The 20,226-nt window shown below is 34.3% G+C and overlaps 1 protein-coding gene across 1 annotated transcript in view; it reads right to left on the bottom strand.

Moving 5' to 3' along the window:
* MIB1 (MIB E3 ubiquitin protein ligase 1) overlaps window positions 1–20,226 on the bottom strand; it is a 115,399-nt gene that overhangs the window by 19,703 nt on the left and 75,470 nt on the right. The window contains exons 13-15 of the mRNA XM_045527999.1: window positions 5,979–6,111; window positions 2,254–2,340; window positions 666–827 (exon numbers count right to left, since the gene is read on the bottom strand). Coding sequence (XP_045383955.1) covers window positions 666–827; window positions 2,254–2,340; window positions 5,979–6,111 — 382 coding nt within the window. The remainder of the gene's footprint in view (window positions 1–665; window positions 828–2,253; window positions 2,341–5,978; window positions 6,112–20,226) is intronic.

Here is a 20,226-nt window from a genome sequence, read left to right as displayed (position 1 = left end):
TGAACTTGGATCCATATATCATACTATTTATAAAAATTAACTCAAAATGAATCATAGACCTAAATGTAACAGTTAAAATTTTACAAACTTCTAGTACAAAACGTAACAGAGAAAACCTTAGTGACCTTGCATTTGGCAAAGATTTCTTAGACCACAAAAAACAGAGGATGAAAGAAAAAATCAATTTTTCTTCCAAAAACAATGTTAAAAGAATGAAGACAAGCCACAAAGAGAAAATATGTACATATCACATGTCTGATAAAGAATTCATATTCAGATTATATAAACAACTCTCAAAACCCAATAAGAAAACAAAAGACTCAACAAAATAATGAACAAAAGATTTGAGCAGACACTTCATCAAATATATGTGGTGACAAGAAAATAAAAAGACAGTATCAGTAATCATTAGGGATATGCAAATTAAAACCACAAGATATCACTACCTATTTGAATGGCTAAATTGAAAAAGAACTGAACATTTTTAAGTAAAAATGTTAAGAAATATAGTTAGTATTGACTTAGTATTTAGAACATAAGCTAAATTTCTAAGTATGTAGCTGATAAAATATTTTATCTGATATAGATTATATTAGCAGCAAATATAAGATCTTGCATTAAAAAATGCTTCCACTAGTACTGAATGAAAGATTATCTTTACTCACTGTGTTTTTGGATGGCTCCCAAGCAGCATCCACCTTCCCTACATCTTGCATATCTTGTAGCTGACGCAGCTGAGACAAAGTATGATGCCTCAGAGCTTCATGCAAAGGAGTATCCCCATCCTTATCCTGAATATCTAATTTGGCGCCTGCACGGACCAGAAGCTAAAAGAGAAAAACATTTTATTTTGGTAAAGTATCCACATCCATAAGAAACGACAACATATCTAAAGCAACAGTGAGAGCACCCTGGCCCAACAGGAGATACCATTAAAGCTAATAATTTTTATCTCGTTGCTTTCTAATATTCTCCACCCCTGTGGCTCCTTACAGAAAGTGATATGCTCTGGTTATTCAAATATACTGAATTAGAGAAAATAGAAATGAGAATCAGTATGTTGCTTAATTCACCTACTCGAAGATGATGGGAACTGGGGCAAATTTGTACTTTTTTTCTCCTTTTAATTTTAGAAACTTGACTTGAGATATTTTAAGCACTTCCACCAGGACCAAATCGTAATGTTCAAATTCTTCTATTATTTAAACAAACAAGCAAAGTTATTGATTACGTTCTCTTTTGGTCAATTTTCTCTGAATGTATGGTTAAGAGGAAAGTCATGGAGGATAAATGAAGAATTTTGAGCAAGAGAGGAATTGCAAATAACAATAAATGTGAACAGCGTTTGCTAATCTACAACCTCTTAGATAAAATGCATAATAGACATATTTCAATAGATTACTTAAGCAGTAAAAATAAGTTTAAGACTTGTTTGTCGTGCTTTAATAATTTTCCTAATCCCTTCTACAAATACTAGCAAAGAACTTTAGAAAAGCTCTTTATACCATCTGTAGAAACCAATCTCTATCTCTTCTCTGTTTTGGCAAATTGCATTTTCCCCCCCTTTGTCCCAAAAAGGTTACATAAAATGTCACTCTAGGGTAGTATTTCTCAAATTTAGATATCCATCAGAATTACCCGGAGGGCTCATTAAACCAAGGATTGTTGGTTCCCACCTCTACAAGTTCTGATTTGGTTGGTCTGAGATAGGGCCCAAGAATGAATTTTTTACCAAGTTCCCAGGTGATGCCAATGCTGCTGGTTCAGCCTCCAAACTTTAAGAATCACTGCTCTATAAAAATATGCAAACTGATACTCTCACATATTTTTGTTTGGGTCATAAGATTAGTAAACTAAAAAAATATATTTCGGGCTTTTTGGAATTTGCAGCAGCAATTGTGCAGCCAAAGCTTTTAATTTGTAGTTTACTCTCAATTACATAAATTAAGAAGGAATATAGTTTTTAAAACGAATTCATGTCACTTTGAAATTTTCTCATTTAATATTGAGAATTCACAAATCTAGCAACAAAATTATAAAGACTTTGAATATCAGAATTTAAAGATTTTTGCTATTAGATATTAAAACTCTTTACCTAACTCATGCAAAATATTAGCCTAAAATCACACGTTGTACATTTACTATGGCTTTTTGAGACATCTAACACTGTATCACTTCAGTCTGCAAGAGATTCTTAAAAATCTGTCTGGTTAAAATAACTGTAAGCTAAAATTTATGTGAATTTTACTGTACCCTAACAATTTGGGTATGTTGTCGTTCAACAGCAAGGTGTAAGGCAGTTTGTTGGTTCACATTCTGGATATCCAGGTTTGCATTACCCTGAATAAAAAGAACAAATTTTAAATGGTTAAAATTTGACAACAGTGAAGAATGCTAACACTGTAACAATTCATAAGGAATAAATAACACTGAACTCTGTTACCACTTTCTTCTTCAGCTGCTGTGACACTATTCTCATAGTTGCTGCTGAAGAAAGAAAAATGGACAGGGCAGCAAACTTTCTGAAGTAGAACAGCACATTTTAAAAAATTATTTTTATTATGGCGATTCCATCTAAGAATAGTTAAAGGACAAAGCACAGAATGGAGTTCAAACACACCTCTCTTTCAATATCCATCATATAGCAATAGAGATAATCGACTCCTTTGAGCTGTAAATATTTCCTAAAAGTTGTATTAATGGCCAGGCACTGTGGCTCACACAGTAATCCTAGCCCTCTGGGAGGCCGAGGTGGGAGGATCACTTGAGCTCAGGAGTTCGAGATAAGCCCGAGCAAGAGCGAGACCCTGTCTTCTACAAAAAATAGAAAAATTAGCCGGACGTTGTGGCGCATGCCTTTAGTCCCAGCTACTCAGGAGGCTGAGGCAAGAGGATCATTTGAGCCCAGAAGTTTGAGGTTGCAGTGAGCTACGATGACCACACTGCACTTCACCCAGGCCAACAGAGTAAAACTCTGTCTCAAAAAAACAAAAAGTTGTGTTAACAAGTCTTCATATTGGATTTAGATTTATTTTAATAACCTGAGAAATTCACTTCCCCTTGCTATATATTTGAGCTCTTTCTCATTCAGTGAGAAGAAACTTTGCTTGAGGTCAGAAGAAGGCAGTGCTTAATTAGTACATAAAAATATTTATTAAAGGAAGCAGAAAGTCCTACCCAGTGTCCTGGGATAGCCAAAGGACTCTTTGAGAATAGCTGATGCCTAATGGGGAAAGGGACTGAGGAGTAAAACAAGTGCACTTGAAGTTAGAGGACCTACATTCAAGCTCTTTCATTTATAGGCTACATGAACTTAAGCAAGCATTACACATGCCTGTTTCCCCAGCTCCAAAATGATAACAGTATAACCTATTTCACAGGGCTAAGGTTAGGATTAAGAAAAATAACATGTAAAACTGCCTAGGACAATGTCTGGTATAATTACAAAAAAAAAATGAAATTAGGAAAAAAGCTAAAGATTTGAAAGATAACTTTTATCATTTTGCTTAGTTCTTAAAACCATTCACACCTCCTGATTACAACTTTGATACCCACCTATGCCCTTGCTTGGGGTATTGGGTAAAGCTAAAACTACAGTAATGCTATGCTGTATTCTGCAAGATGGGAGTTTTCGGTTTGTTTTTATTGTTTATGTTTCTTTTAATGTGGTCATGAAGTACCTGATCTCAGCTAATTTTTTTTTATCATGTCTGTTCTCATATAAATATGAACAGTGGGGGATTTTCTTTTTAAGTTTCCTGCTCTTCTCTATCATTTAGAATTTGCTAAGTATTATTCATTGTATGGGTGTACCACAATTTGTTTATCCAGGCACTAGCTGATGAACTAGTGGGCTTCCTTCCAGTGTCAGGCTATTATAAGTAAAGCTGCTATGAACATTTAGTACCTGTATTTGCATAGAAATGGGTCTGAAGTTCTCAGATACATACCTAGAAATGGGACAGCTGGGTCATACAGTGAATACACGTCTAACTTTGTAAGAAACCACCAAAATTGATTTTCAAAGTGCCTGCTTTAAAAAACACCAGCAATGTATATGAATTCTAATTGCTCTACATCCTAACCAATACTTGGTTTTGTTTGTCTAATTTTAGCCATTTTAATGGGTGATTGGTAGTATCTAATTGCAGCTGTAATGTCTGTTTCCCTAACGACCACTTGCTTATTTGTTAACTATATAATTCCTTTGGTAAAGTGGATGTTTAAATTTTTTGCCTATTTTAAAAAGGCTATTTGTCCTTTTATTATTAAGCTGTAAAAGTTCTTTATATATATGTCTGGGATACTAGTACTTTGTCAAATATGTTTTCCCTAGTGTGCCTTTCCAATTCATTTTCTTAATTATGTCTTTTAATGAATAGAAGTTTAATTTTTTATGAAGTCCAATTTATTAGGTTTTTGTTCTTTTATGACTATAACTTTCTGTCTGCTAAAAATCTTTGGGTACCTCTAAATCGGAAGATATACTTCTATGTTTTTTTGGTTCTTTTTGTTTTTGTTTCTTCCCTGTCTAAAGCATTATAGTTTAAGCTTTATGTTCAGATCTATGACTCATTTAATTTTTATATAAGGTGTGACGTAAAGGTCAAGGTTTTTTGTTTTGGAGATTTGGGTTTCTTTTTTTTCTTTTTCTTTTTTTTTTTTTTGGTGTATGGATATCTATTTGTTCTAGTCCTATTTTTGAGAAACTATACTTTCCCACAGTAAATTATTTTGGCACCTCTTATCAAAAATTAATTGACCATACATATGTGGTTCTACTTCTACATTTTCTATTCTTTTTTTTTTCCTCTCTTTTTTTTTTTTTTTTGCTTTTTCTCACACGCAGACTTTCTGGTTGAGACATTTTCTATTCTTTTGATCTGTCTTATCAACACATAGAAAACACCAACCAATCTACAAAAAAGCTACTAGAATTAATAAATAAGTTTAATCAAGGTCATAGGATACATGGGCAATATACAAAAAGCAATTTTATTTATACATACTAGCAATATAGAATTGGAAATTGGAAACAGAAAAACAATACAATTTATAATAACATCCCAAAAAAGGTACTTAAGAATGAATATGTGGTTTAACTTTTGATCTATTTCTTTAAATTTCTGTGGTTTGGGGAGTGTATATCTTATAATCTGGTACCTATTTACATATAATGTACTATTTGCTAAATTTTTCTTCTGTTTCATCTTCTTAACTTCCTTGAAGTCAGGACTCACAGATAATTCTTTGGCAACTTCAGTGCATTTATATGGCACATGCTTTATTGAAGCATTTTAAAATTTTGCTGAATATACTAAAACATCATAAAACTGCAATAAATATGTTCCCCCCAAAATCCAATCTCATAAAAATGTAGAGTCATCTTACTTCTGAGACAAATGAAATAACTAAGGTGAGCCTGTGCTGCTATCCAGCCACAAATTCCAGGGGTCCAGCAGTAGTTATGAATCAATCCCTTCATCCTGGCTTCAGTCTGCAGTCTGATGGCAACTGGCCACACCAGTTTTTTGTTTGTTTGTTTTTGTTTTTAAAGAGATGGGGGTCTCACTGTGTTGCTCAGGCTAGTCTTGAACTCCTGGCCAAAAGCAATCTGCAGGCACATGCCACTATGCCTGGCTTGGCTATACCATTAACATGGATGGTTCTTGGTGCTGTGGTTGATGCTATTTCCAATTCCGGGGAATCCCTGTTAGTTGATGCCTATTTCATCAGACCAATCAAGGAAGACAGTGTAGAGGAAATACTTGGAAATGAGGGATCCACTCTCATACACACACATCACTCCTCTTCATTTAAGAACGAATGTTAGGCAGAAGACAATATATGCATTATAACCGAATTTTTATTATCATGGGGTTTTTACTGTAAGCTAGTAGGCAGTTGATGAAGTAATAAAGAAATGAATGGTAATGTTCTCAAATTGTTAAAAACAATTATTGAACTGCTTTTCCTACCTGATGTACCAACAGTTCAGCCACTTCTACATGATTATTAAGTGCAGCCAGATGCAAGGCAGTATAACCATCATCTTTCTTCTCATCCACAATCCATGGTCGTGGTAATTTAGATAGTAAAACACGCATTGCACTGAAAGTTAAATTCACATTACTTTTACTTTACATGATTTGATATTTTCTTTAGAAAAATATATTCAAAAGAAACTTCTGAAATCAAATGAAGATATTCCTTTTTTAAAAAAATCATGCTCTTAGAGATAAACAAATTCAGTTTTTCTAAATCTCAAATGTGCAGCTTTTTGACATTTTGAGAGGTGAATAACTATCACTGTTTAGAATAGAATCAAAACAGAATGGAAGCACTACAAAGGGGAAACATTATAAGAGGAAGAAACCAAAGAGAAAAGAAATATACCCTAATGAGGACATCATTTTGGCTTTGTGGAATCTCTCAAGTTCAATTTCAATAGTATTTATTAATGAAAAAGTTAATGAAGGACAGCCAGGTAACAACAACCACACACACCAAAAAGTACTAAAATTGTGATAATTAAGATACTATGTATGTAGACATACACAACTGGCAGATTATCATGAACTGCAGACTTAAAATCCGATATATGCCATTTAGTAGTGCTAAAACCAGTTTAGATCAAAACACACAAAATAGCAATTATAATTTAATATTTAAAATTTAAGAATTGGTAACAAAATATTTCCAAAGCAAAAATGACAAAGTTATCCTAAAGAGCATCACACATTTAAAACTCCAAGCATAAAAGAGAAGAATTATCGAGACATGAATGCTTCTCATAGAAAAAGTTAGTCCACCCCCCAAACTTAGAGGCAACTTTTCTTACAACACACTGGTAACTTTTCTTAACAGAAAGATTTTATGTGGAAAACTCATAATGTAAAATGCCCTTAATATATTTATCCAGTTTTTTTTTTCCTTTTCCTTCTTTTTTTTTTTTTTTAAAGAGAAAGGGTCTTGCTCTGTCACCTGTGCAGTGGCACAATCATAGCTCACTGCAACCCGGGGAACTCCTAGGCTCAAGTGATCCTCCCGACTCAGCCTCCCAAGTAGCTGGGACTACAGGCACATAATTGTTTTGGTTTTTCTAAGACTAAGGCCTAAGATAACTACTCATGTCAAAAGAGCACTGACTGAACTTGGCACATACAGCACTGATATATGTATTAGAGCACTGAACTAAAAAGCTATATATATAGTTATATATATTTTTTAATTTGCATTCATTCCTTAAAAAAAAAAAACAGGAAAAAACTTTGAAAATTGTGCCAATAGAGTATAAAAGAGTAAGAAATAATAGTTAAGATACATGTTGGGATAGTTTTTCCTAAGGAGATTTTATATATATATATATATATATATATATACACACACACACATACATACATACATTGTGTGTGTATACATATATATATATATATATATATATAAAGATAAAAATTGAAATAGAGAAACAGGGTGAAGATGTAGCATAAGAATGTATAGGCCAGGTGCAGTGGCTCACGCCTGTAATCCTAGCATTCTGGGAGGCCAAGGTGGGAGGATCACTCGGGGTCAGGAGTTCAAGACCAGCCTGAGCAAGAGCGAGACTCCATCTCTACTAAAAAATAGAAAGAAATTAACTGGACAACTAAAAATATATAGAAAAAATTAGCCAGGCATGGTGGTGCATGCCTGTAGTCCTAGCTACTCGGGAGGCTGAGGCAGGAGGATTGCTTGAGCCCAGGAGTTTGAGGTTGTTGTGAGCTAGGCTGACCCCATGGCACTCTAGCCCGGGCAACAGAGTGAGACTCTGTCTCAAAAAAAAAAAAAAAAAAAAAGAATGTGTATAAATGCAACTATAAACTTCTGAAATAATGAGCCTAAGGCCTAACATGACTCAATGTATTTATCAGCAGTGTTCTATTTGAATCCTACATAGAAAGTTCAAAAAGTCTGAGAATAGGTTTTGAAGGATCCAAGAACCTCTAAAATTGTACTCAAATTGGGAAATTTACTTTTATCAGACTTTTAAACAGGTTTATGACCTCAAGTACACTGAGAATCACAGCTTAAAGACCCCATTCAGTGGTTGTTACTGAGTTACAATCACTATTTGAAGATGACAGAATTCTTTGGAAAACTATGGAAAGCTATGGAGAAATGCATGTCAAAAGCTTTACCTACAATTTTGGGTGAGTCTACAAACCCCTAAATCTCATCCATGGACCTCTCACAAGACTAAGGTTTTCTGCTTTAGTTTAAGTTCTTTTTTTTTTTATTTTTTCTTTTATTTTTAGAGTCAAGGTCTTGCTATATTGCCCAGGATGGTCTGAAACTCCTGGGCTCAAATGATCCTCCTGACTCAGCTTTACATGTAGCTGGGCCTATAGGCAGGCACTACCACACCTAGTTTTCAGTCATTATTAAGGATTCTAATCCTCCTCATTCAGTGGATTAAAATAAAATACTAGGTATTATGTAAACTGTAACTCAGATTCTTAATGGGGAAATGTACTGGTATCACATTATACTACTGAATGTCTGGATAATACTGATGCCAATGCCATATGTTGTTTATTACCCTACATATTTGACCATGCAAGAAACAGAATTTACAGGGGTTTTACAGTTCTTTTGAAAGTTTAAAAGATACAAATATTAAATCATGTGAAAAGGTTTTATTAAAAACAAAATGTAATATTTTAAAATAACAGTGTAAATACTTGTTATTGATTTAAACAAAAACTGTGACACAACTATGTTGAAAGGACTGGTAGTAATAGAGCATGTTAGTTTTAAATCTTCACTTTCCATAACATGAAATCACTAGATAATGTCCCATAATTGATAAATTAAGAAATTGCAGGATAAGCTATAAGTTATTGGGGGACAAGGGGTAAGGAGGGAGGAAGCAAAAGACAGTTATCTTTCATTATAAGCTTTTTAGTAGTATCTGACTTAACTACATATATTAGTTTGATTAAAAACATTTTTTAAATCAAAACACTAAAATAGTATTTGGGCTTACTACATTAAAATCTTTTTAATTTGCACCTTATTCCTTTTAGCCAAGATATACCAATGTAATAATAAGTTTTAAATAATATGGTATGGCTCATGCTGACTTTATCAAGTTGCTTTAAAAAAAAAATTATTTATTTATTTATTTAGAGGGAGAGTCTCGCTCTGTCACCCCAGCTAGAACGTAGTGGCATCATCACAGCTCACAGCAACCTAAAACTCCTGGGCTCAAGCAATTCTTCTGCCTCAGCCTCCCAAGTAGCTGGGACTATAGGTGCATGCCACTACACCCAGCTAGGTTTTTCTATTTTTTGTAGAGACGTGGTCTTGCTCTTGCTCAGGCTGGTCTCCAACTCATGACCTCAAGCAGTAATCTCACCTTGGCCTCCCAGAGTGCTAGGATTACAGGCGGGAGCCACTAAGCCTGGCTTAAATTTCATTTTTTCAGAGACAAGGTCTCTGTTGCTCAGATTGGAGTACAGTGGCACAATCGTAGCTAACTGTAAACTCCAATACCCAGGATCAAGCAATCCTCCTGCCTTAGCCTCCTGAGTAGTGGGGGCTACATCAGGCTAATTTTTTTTATTTTTTGTAGAGACAGGGTCTCACTATGTTTTCCAGGCTCATCTTGAACTCTTGGCTTCAAGCGATCATCCTCCCTCGGCCTCCCAAAGTGCTGGGATTACAGGTGTTAGCCACCACACCTGGCCCATCAAGTTATTTTTTAAAGTCAGATTAACTGAAGAGATATTTCTGAGAAGCTGGTTTATGGAATCATGTGTCCCCCTGTCTTCCACTCTAGTGTCAGAAATACATTCCCACATTACACTGCCAATAGCTCAAAGAAAGGAAAGCGAAAAGGGAGCAATTCTTCTTCTGGGCATAAGCTGTCTGCTGAGATGGAGCCATCATTTACTGGATCTTCTGGTCTTGCATTTCGTAAGTGAACAGGCTAGGGAAAGCTGAAGTCACTAGAAAGAAGTGCCAATGGCTCAGAAAGTATTAAGCCACTTAAACAGAAATAGATGGGTATTACTGAAAGTCTGTTGCCTCTTTACTCTGTTCTTACTTTGTGTCTTTCTGCTTTTTCCTCTCTCAGTAGGATACATATAACTGAACTGTCCAAACAAGGGAAAGATAGTAATTCTAGGCTATGAGTGGAAGTGACAAAACGTAGTCCCTTCTAAATCACCTTCTACAAAGCAAATCAAATCCTAATATTAAAATGCAGTTCAGATTTTCAAGGAACTTGTTTTCCTTTCAGAACAAATCTATTCTTTTAATTAATCCTACTTAATGTCATAAATGATACTATAAAATAATCATAATTAAAATACCATCTTTGTTCCTCTCGTAATACTGAGAGAATACTAAATATACCATAAAAATTAAAATTTAAAGAAGCATGGCATCATTTAATCCAAATGCCTCATTTTAAACTGATTAAGTACATTATCACAATACTAGCAAGGTATTTTAAATAAAATGGTAATTTCTGACTTTCCATATAAACAGTGTTAAATTGGCAAATGAGGGGAATACATCAAACAACAGTTAAGTAAGCAAATAAAACATACAGGAAACAACTAGAGAAAAAGATTTGTAGCAGAGGAAATCCAGAAGCCCAGCTGGGCTAAAATTTAAATCAATGGTATGAAATTACAATTAAAAGATGAAAATTATGTATCTGTGTCTGGAAAATAGCAATTAGTTTAAAAAGAGAGAAATGGTTTATGTGAAGACTGTAAGAAAAAGTATTTGTCAGAGTATCCTCAGAATTACTCACAGAGAAAGTCTCCTGAAAGACAACCACAGTTATCTAATTTGCCCTCCAGTAGAATGCTTTTACCATTATCAGTACATCATTACATGGAAAATTATCACCGGTTAATGACACTGTTGGTTAAGATCAACCAACGAATTGTTCTTGCTCACCAATCAATTTCCAATTGTAATTCAGCTTTCCACAGATTTGTTTTCTCCCCCAGTAGGGGAAAAAAAAATTTACAGATCAGCTGTTTTGAGTACTGTAACTCACTTAGCAATATTTTTCTGTAAACACTAATTTAGCATTTTGACTTACACACCAATCTCTTACAAGTTTAATTAATGTAATTCCAAGTCCAATTCCAAGTCCAATCACCTACAAAGCTGATACCTAAACCTGGACCTGTGAACCCTAACTATGCATTCTTACCCATAACATCTCTAGCTAATATCTCTAACTGCGACAATGGTCATGATTCATATCTAATACCAAAATTTCTATAGATATCTCTTATAAAAATACCATAAGGCTGCTGTAAGAATTAAATGAGATAACGTAAAAATGTTTTAGTACAGGGTCTGAAACTCATCAATGTACTATTAAGACAACTCTAACAATGTACTATAACCAACATCGTACAAATCCTTTTCCCCCTTCTCGTTCTCATGCTCCTCCTATATTCTTGATCTTGGTTACCCTTATTATCATTTAATCAACCATCCTACTCAGAAACCGAGAATCATTCTAGACTCTTTCCTGTCTTCTTACTCCCACATTCAATTTGTCCTCTTGATTCTCCCTTTTGAAACTCCAACTATTCTTCTCCATGGCCTCCAGGATTCTACAGATAAGGCTTCATTATCTTTTCTCTGAACATTTACAATAGCAACCCTTCCAAACCTATCCCCTAGACCACCCCCACACAAACAATTTTTGCAAATTCAAAATTATCAACATTCACCTTAAAAAGCCTCCCCTTTAAGTAAATCTTTAAAATATAAGACTGGTCTCAACAAAAATTATTCTAAAATATATTTTCCTATTTTAATGTGCTTTTAAAAGAACATAAGACTCAAATTAATATTTTGTCGAAATCAATTATGGCAAAACCAACTCTTACGTTGTGGAGAAACACTGCAGATAGTCCCAAGTCAAAATTAATGTAAGAGTCAACTGTCGACTAGCCAGGAGTGGGTAGATTAATTTTTTGGTTGTTGCTTTTAAATAAACTTGTTATTTTAGAATAATTTTAGATTTATAGAAAATTGCAAAGATAGTACAGAGTTCCCATATACTTCACAATCCCACCTTTTCTTTTTTTTGAGACAGGGTCTCACTCAATTGTGGCATCATCACAGCTCACTGCAACCTCAGATGCCTGGGTTCAAGCAATCCTCCTTCCTCAGCCTCCCAAGTAGCTGGGAATACAGGAGCACGCCACCATGCTAATTTTTGTATTTTTTGTAGAGATGCGGTCTCACTATGTTGCCCAGGCTGGTCTCAAACTCCTGGCCTCAAGCAATCCTCCCACTTCGGCCTTCCAAATTGCTAAAGTTACAGGCATGAGCCACCGTGCCCAGCCCCCACATCTCTATTATTAAGTTTATATTAGCATGGGATATTTGTTACAATTGATAAACCAACATGGACACATTATTATTAACTAAAGTCCGCACTTCACTGAGATTTCCTTAGTTTTATTTAATGTTCTTTCTCTGTTCCAGAATACCACATTACCTTTAGTTGTCATGTCTCCTTAGGCTCCCTTTGGCTGTGACAGTTTCCTAGACTTACCTTGTTTTTGATGAGTCTGACAGTTTTGAGGAATACCAATTGGATATTTTGTAGGATGCTCCTAAGTAGGAATTTGTCTGATGTTTTTCTCATAAAAGTTCCATTTCACCTCATCATACCAAGAGTATAAACCTATCAACATGCCTTATCAGTTTACATGTTAATCACCTCGCTGAAGCAGTATTTTGTCAGGTTTACTCCGCTGTAAAGTTATCCTTTTTCCCCCTATTTCTAAACTATGCTCTTTGGAAGGCAGTCACTATGCATAGCCCACATTTAAGGAGTGAGCAGTTACACTCCACCTCCTTGAGGGGGAAGTGTTTACACAAATTATTTGGAATTCTCCTAACTGAAGATGTGGAGTGGATTAGTTTTAACAGAGACCTATAACCCTCTCATCTTAATTAGAAATTGCCAGTCCCCTCAAAAAAATAAAAACAAATAACACAAGGCCTCAAGAAAAGAGTCCATCTTTTGGCCTTGCCTGCAAGGTGAGCTAAGGGAAAGTTAAGCAAAAGAGTCCCAAGTCCCCTCACCCTCGTGTCAACAGCCCAGAGCAGCCTATCTCATTTCCTTCCATGGGGCAGGCCAGCTTAGGAACACAAAATACAACCACAAAGGCCAGCTGCAGGCTGTTCCCTTCAGCACATTAGTTAATTGAGCAGACTGTTAGGCTGCAACTGCAGGCACTGAGGTTAACAAAGTTACTGGGATAAGGGTGTTACTGGCTCAGTAAATCAATAATTTTACCAAGGCAATAGTCTCACCTATGGAGCACAGTATATGAGATTTGGAGACAGCGTTCCTAATGCTCAAACACTCTTCTTTATTTCTCAATCTGGTTGTTTTCCAAAAGGTTAAGGACATGGATGTTTTAAAGATAAGATCTTACTACCAGTTAAGCAGGCATTTGTGAATACTGCCAAAGCAGCATTAAGTTCCAGAACAACTAATAATGGTGCCTAGCATAATCCCTGGCACATGATAGTACTCAAACGTTTGCTGAATGATGAACAAATGAGTTCTAAGAAGCAGAGGGGACAAGCAGCTGTCTACTTTGGTATGTAGTATTCAAATGGCACTGGGTCAATATTTAGGGCCTGCCATGCTTTGCAATCTTTCTTAAGAGGCAGGCAATATTTTCCCAAACAAACCCTAGTAGCTAAACTGTTGGAGACCTTACACATTATTATTACCTAAAAAGACATTAGAACAGCACTCTAACACATATTAGACGTTCAATAAATGCTTGCTAAATTAATGAACAATCTCTCAAATAATAGGTAAAGCAGATTGGTCAGCACTCATAAAGGAACTTGTTAAGAAAGTCGATAAATCGAAAATAGAAGTTCTTTTGGGCATGCTAAAAGCAGGTTACTACACAACTGGGACACATTTTGTTCAAAAAGATATGTAATATTTTGTATACCTAGTACATGGAGCTCAAAGTTTTGTTGAATGAAAAGAAGAAACAATCAAATGAACAATCATCTTTCTGAACCTAGTGAGGCAAGGGCATTAGCAACATATATTTTTGGTATACTGCTGAGCTCCAAGAGTAGTAATTCCCTAACTCATCTCATTATTATTATACAAACCAGAGCAGCAGCATGGCATTGTGGAAAAGAGCTCCTTCTTTGAAGTCAAATTATCTGAGTTCAAATTCTAGCTCTAGCCAGAACAGCTAGTGACTTGGGCGGATTACTTAACTTCTATGCCTTAGTTTCCCCATCTGCGAAATGGGAGAAGAATCACAAATCCTACTTCAGAGTTGTTATGAAAATTAAATGAGTTAATATTTATAAAGGGTTTAGAAGAATGCCAAGCACATACATATAAGGGTCTGCTAAAAAATAAATAAATACTTTCACTGCTACAAAATGGTTAACAAAAATGGGCTAATTTAGAAAACTGAAAATTAACCTGTTTTGCACTCTGAGATATGTCATTTTCTCATAATATGTGTAAAATCATTTTATTACCTAGGAAAGCTGGCTCTTTAAAATTGCCAAATATCTAGCCATTAAAAATAATTAAACTGCTATGATATTAAACACTAAAGACAAAAAGAATGTCAAGGATAAATTTCCCCTGTGGGAGAACGAACTTACAAAACTGACAATGGTTTTTCTTGAATCAATACTTAAGAGGATATAGTTAAATTAAGAACAAGGTATAGCTGGTTTCTCTTGGGCATTTTTAGGTTTGTGAGATCTTAAATTGTATCTCCACAGGTTTGCTGGATTTGATGTTTTAATATTTTTCCCCCTTTGTTAGAAAAATAAATTTCAATATCAAAATGTATTGGGAATGTGCTATTAAAATTTAGAACAAAAGTGTTTTCCTGAGACATACCCTCTGCAGCAAAATTACAGACATGTCAATGACTATTTCAGTCTATGGTAAAGTGTGTAATGATCAGACCTAAAGGTTATTTCAAAACATTACAGAGCCAGGGCAACATAGAAGGGAAGAAAAAAGACTATGCATTTGAATATAAAGTAGAATTTAATTAATAATAAAATTCACCTTAATACTTCCTACATGTACAGTTTCACTATAAAAGCACATAATTACTCAAAAGCATACTGGACCCTGTTTATCACCTAAGCACTATAAAAAATTAAAACTGACACTGAACTAAAAGTTTTAAGTAGCATTTCCACAGTTTCATTTACATACTACTCTCTTCTTCCTCAATGATCTTTCTCCACCATCAATATATAGGTTACACTTACCATTTCTATGTATTTTCCATTCAAATACTACTCAATAAATTTAAAAAGCATGTATAGCCACAACTAGCTCTAAAGATAACCCTACAAAACCCCTTCGGGCCTTTAGCACCATCCATAAGATTTTTTACCAACAAAAAAATCAGCTTATAAATTGTATTTTGGCAGGAGAGGTAATTTACTTGTTCCATTATCTGCCTAAAGATTGTCTTGCTACTAGCCAAGGTAATTTTTTTCCTCTTTCCTTTTTTCTCTGCAGTGCTTCTAAGTATAGTGACAGCGCATCAGGCTTTCCTAGTCTCAGCGCAAGCTCAGTGAAAATCTGGGAAATGTAAGTGGAAACATGAGAGAGCGCTTTATTTGGCAGTGCTTAACAAAAAAAAAAAAAAAAGGGCAGGACAAATGGCAAAGCAGTGTTTGGACCACAGGATGAACAATCAATAGGCAGAAAGCAAGATTGAGGCTTCCTCAGCTTTGGGATCGACAATCGACAGCTGAGAGACTATTTTTTGCTATGGTTGACTAAATATGGTCAGGGAAGAGAGAGGCACAAGAGAGCCTGTTTGCCTGGGAGTGCATGTTTCAAATGCTTAGCCGCCTATAAAGCTGTAACAGTTTAGCCTGTGGTCACTGAGGGAAGAATATAAGTTAGCCTCTGTAGTGACCATGTGGAAGTGCTGACCTCGCTTGCAGACTTGACCTCTGGATATGACAAGGTAGCTTCACCATCTAATCCTGGAAACTAAAAACCAAAAAAATCTCAAAGCAAGAAAGATGCAGAGTATTTCCTGAGAAGTCAGAAGACCCAATGTATTCTGGTGGGCAAAGAAAAGCAGGTTGAATGTTTACAGTTACTTGGGGGGCAGTAAAGTGTTTCGGGTTTTGTTTTTTTTGTCTTTTTTTGGATTATAAAATTAACTTACTCTGCAACTCCCCCCCCCCCCTTCTGAAGCATTTCATCTGGCAAATGAGCTAGGTTCATTTCTTGGTTGTTGTAGCAACCTTCCCTGGTTGCTTAACTTTTCCTACATATCTGTGCAATACTGGTATATATGACATTCCAAATAAAATGGCCAACATTGATTCAATTTTATTGTAGGGTTTTTTTTTTTAAAGGAAAAGGGGAGGGAGAGGGAAAAGTAAGCTTATTTGTTTTTTGTTTGTTCTGTTTGTTTTTCAAATTTATCTTAAAAGGTGAGGTTCTGTGTTCACTGATACATCCCCCTTACTTCACTGGCTCAAGAAAGAAGTGCTGAATCAGCGAATAGACTGAGCGAACAATCAAGATGAGATGGCTGCTGCTGCTGTGATTCTCTAGGTCATTACCTTCCTTCCTCCTGCAAATGCTGCATAACACTAACCTTACAGGTAACAGAGCACCACACAGCCTGTACTTTTAAGGATGCTTATGACTTTCTGCATGCTTACCTATTATTGACTCAATATATGTTCTTATTGTTAAATTCTTTCTGGACATAGCCTGATTTCACAATTCAAGTTGAGAGCTTGTGTAGTATAAAAAGGAATGCTGTTCAAATATGGCAGATAACTCTTGATCTCAAAAATGTAAAAATACATTACTATGATTTACATTATTAAAGATTTAATTGTTATTGTTTCAGATTAAATGATGATTTTTGCACCCCTGGTAAATCACATCCTGCTCCCAAAGTATGCTACCTTTTAAAAACGGTTAACTGTCTCCTTCAAGGTCTAGTCAACCAAGAAACTTGGTAGATCATTAAATACTTTTTAATGCTTACTATTAATTGGCCACAAAAATAAACCAGAATGTGCATGGTGTAATTCTAATGCTGTATTGCTGAAACTGCTGTAGTACTGGTCTATCTACTGCTACATTCTGATTTGCTCTCTATGAGCTGCACTAGCTTCTTGTCACAGACTGCAGAAATTCTACTATCCCTACTCTATTTTTTTCCTTTGCCAAATCTGAAAATTTCTTGTAGTTTTCTTTAAAATAAACCTTTTAATACCATAATAATTCAAGGCTACCCACCAACTATTTTTCATGTAAATGATCAAGCTAAAACCCAGGTGCTCACAGGCTAAAACCTTTCAGTCCTTGTAAGTGATACTTTTAAAAAGTTGACTTTTCTGGTAGTTACCCTTTATACTAAAAAGATTAATAAATCAAAACAATTAAACTTACCAAAATTAAATATTTCCACATCTATCTGAATTTGTATTCAACCTAAACAGAAGCAGCAAAGTGCAAGATTCAAGTAAGGAACCAATAAAGACAAAGAAACAACAAATAAATTCTCAAATGATCATGAGTTCTTATCTGTGACCTTATTAAAAACTAATAAAAATTCATCATCTTTAAAGATTCACTTCATTCACAATCATCCTGGTTTTTCTCCTTGTTTCAACTTTAGAGTCAATATCAGAAGTACTAATCGGTTAATTAGTGAAGTTTTGAGTAAGATATCTAGTTTGTAAAAAAAAAATTTGAACTGATTAATTACTATATCTACTTGTAGGATCTAGAAGCAAGCTATAAAAAAGAAGAAATTCGCTCTAAAGACAATGAAGAAACACTCGGCTGATCATCAGTTTCTGAAATACACTGTAAAACTCCACTGATTCTATGAATCTCTCGCAAAAAGAACCAAACCTGGACAAAGCTCAACAGATAAACTGGTCAAATGTTTAGAAATATCTATGTCCACCAAGAACAAGGAACCACAAATGGCATCAATGCCATGTTTCAGGTAAACTTGTTATAAACTGTAGTCAGTGACAAAATAGTCTCTGCAAATGATCTACTATTGCTCTACGTTAGTAAGCTGAATGTTTTACTAACAAATGGGAAAATAAAATATTTCATGTTTTTACAGCTAATAATTTAGTAATACCTACTCAGAGTACATACTTCTTTATGTACCCATATGAACATACAATGCTATGGAATGTAAAGAAGTATGTATTTTTGGTAGGCAATAAACCTCCAAGAGAGAACTAAACTGCAGCTAAAAGAAGCCCTTGCTTCTTTCTACATGAATGACCTTCACATGGTAAATTAACCTAGTAAGAAATAGATGACCTTTGGCAATATTAACACCAAAAAAAATGTACTTACTACTTATAGATGGAAACTAAATATCCCTAAGGTTTTTATTTTGTGAAGGAAAAGAAGTTCTACAGAAGGAGATTTCAAATTATCCTGCAACTCCTTTTAAATCATTTAAGTTTAAAACACACTACACTTACTTTTTAAATTAAGTACTCTTACTACATGATGAAAATTTGAGTACAAAAGGGAAAACAGTATTACTGGCTCAAAAGAATGAGGGATACATATAACCTATTTTATGTCTCCACAAATTGATCTTAAGTAAATCATATTAGTAGAGCCGACTGATTTGTTAAGAAAAATAAAAGCTAACTTCATTCACATTATAACTACTTTCATATTTTCGTAAATTTACAATCTATTAATATTAGAGGCATTTCTGAACCAAAAGTTTTGTTGTTTTAGGTTTTCTTTTTCTGACAGCTACAGACGTAGTTAGAAATTCTAAAATACTATCTTTTAAGTAAAATTCTACTGTTAAAAAGAAAGTGGAGCTTGTCGTTCTCAAGTTAACCAGGTCCCAATCTCCACTTTATATGTGAAGTTAGTACTTAAAATTAATTAAAACGTAAGATTTAAGCATGAGAAGTAACAAAATTCTGGGTCATAGCTGTAAGTCAACAAGGTATATTGGTAACAGACTGCCAAATATTTAAAAAAAATTAATTTATTATCTGTATTATCTTTGAATTTACTTTCTCCAAAGAGTGTACGTAAAATGAAAACACTAGAGTCAAGAACCAATTTATAAAGATAGACTTTACACAGTTTTTATTGGTACTATGCAATTACAATTCAATTTTTATAAACACGATAGATCCACTGTTTATAGCATGTTAGAGATATCAAAATGCTTTCTTATTTTATGCAGTTTGTTTTGTATTTTTATAAAAGATTACAAATAGCTCTTAGCAACAATTTATAAACAGTACATATTTTAAGCTACTATATGACAAAGTTAGAAAAAATACTAATATTCATATATTCTAATCATTTCTTACTAAAAGTTTTATTTCAACTGAAATATTTACAAATGTATAGAAAGTGTAATACTTTAAAATTTTTTGTATCAGAAATTAAATAGAAATAACTATAAGTTTAACTATGGTTAATTTTCTCTGTTTAATAAGATAACTAGTTAACAGATGATTTTCATTTTATCAGTAGATTATAAAGAATGAGAGAATGACTTTAATATGGTAGCATATATGTTACTGCATGTTTATTGGAAAGTATAAAGAGCACAAGATTTTAAAATTCTAAATTTCAAAGAATAATTCAGTTCAAAGCTTAACTCACTTAAGCATAGCCCTTTTGATCAACCACAAAACAGAACGGCAATGCTTCATGTTCCATTTGCTAAGTTTACCTGTCCATGTCCTTAATATCAAAAACTGAAAATATAGACCTCAAAAGTAGAGGTTCTTCTATAAAACTACTCAAAGGGTACTACTCTATTCATGTTTTATAATGAACAATTATATTGGTTATTATAAGTAGAAGTTTTTAAAATAATTTTTCTTAAGCATCCCAATAACTAAGAATCTCTTTGCTATAATATTAATATATAATCCTTAGAAAATAAAATGATAGGCCATTCATTTAAAAAAGTAAAATTATATACTGATTCTGGTGCTTACAAGTTTAACTTAACACATCTATGAGTATTTTCAATCACTATAAAATGTCACATTCATCACTTAGATCAGCTGTTCATTTTTAACTGAGTACACGTTAAACTCTGGGCATCTGCTGACACTGGTGTAACTCAAACATTTCAACTGTCTCCCTGACAGGGATAACAGATGCTGACA

Source organism: Lemur catta, chromosome 16 (genome assembly GCF_020740605.2).
Source record: "Lemur catta isolate mLemCat1 chromosome 16, mLemCat1.pri, whole genome shotgun sequence".
In the NCBI taxonomy this organism is placed as follows: Eukaryota; Metazoa; Chordata; class Mammalia; order Primates; family Lemuridae; genus Lemur; species Lemur catta.
Note: the sequence above shows the minus strand (reverse complement) of the source record. Positions and strands in the feature narration are given on the sequence as shown.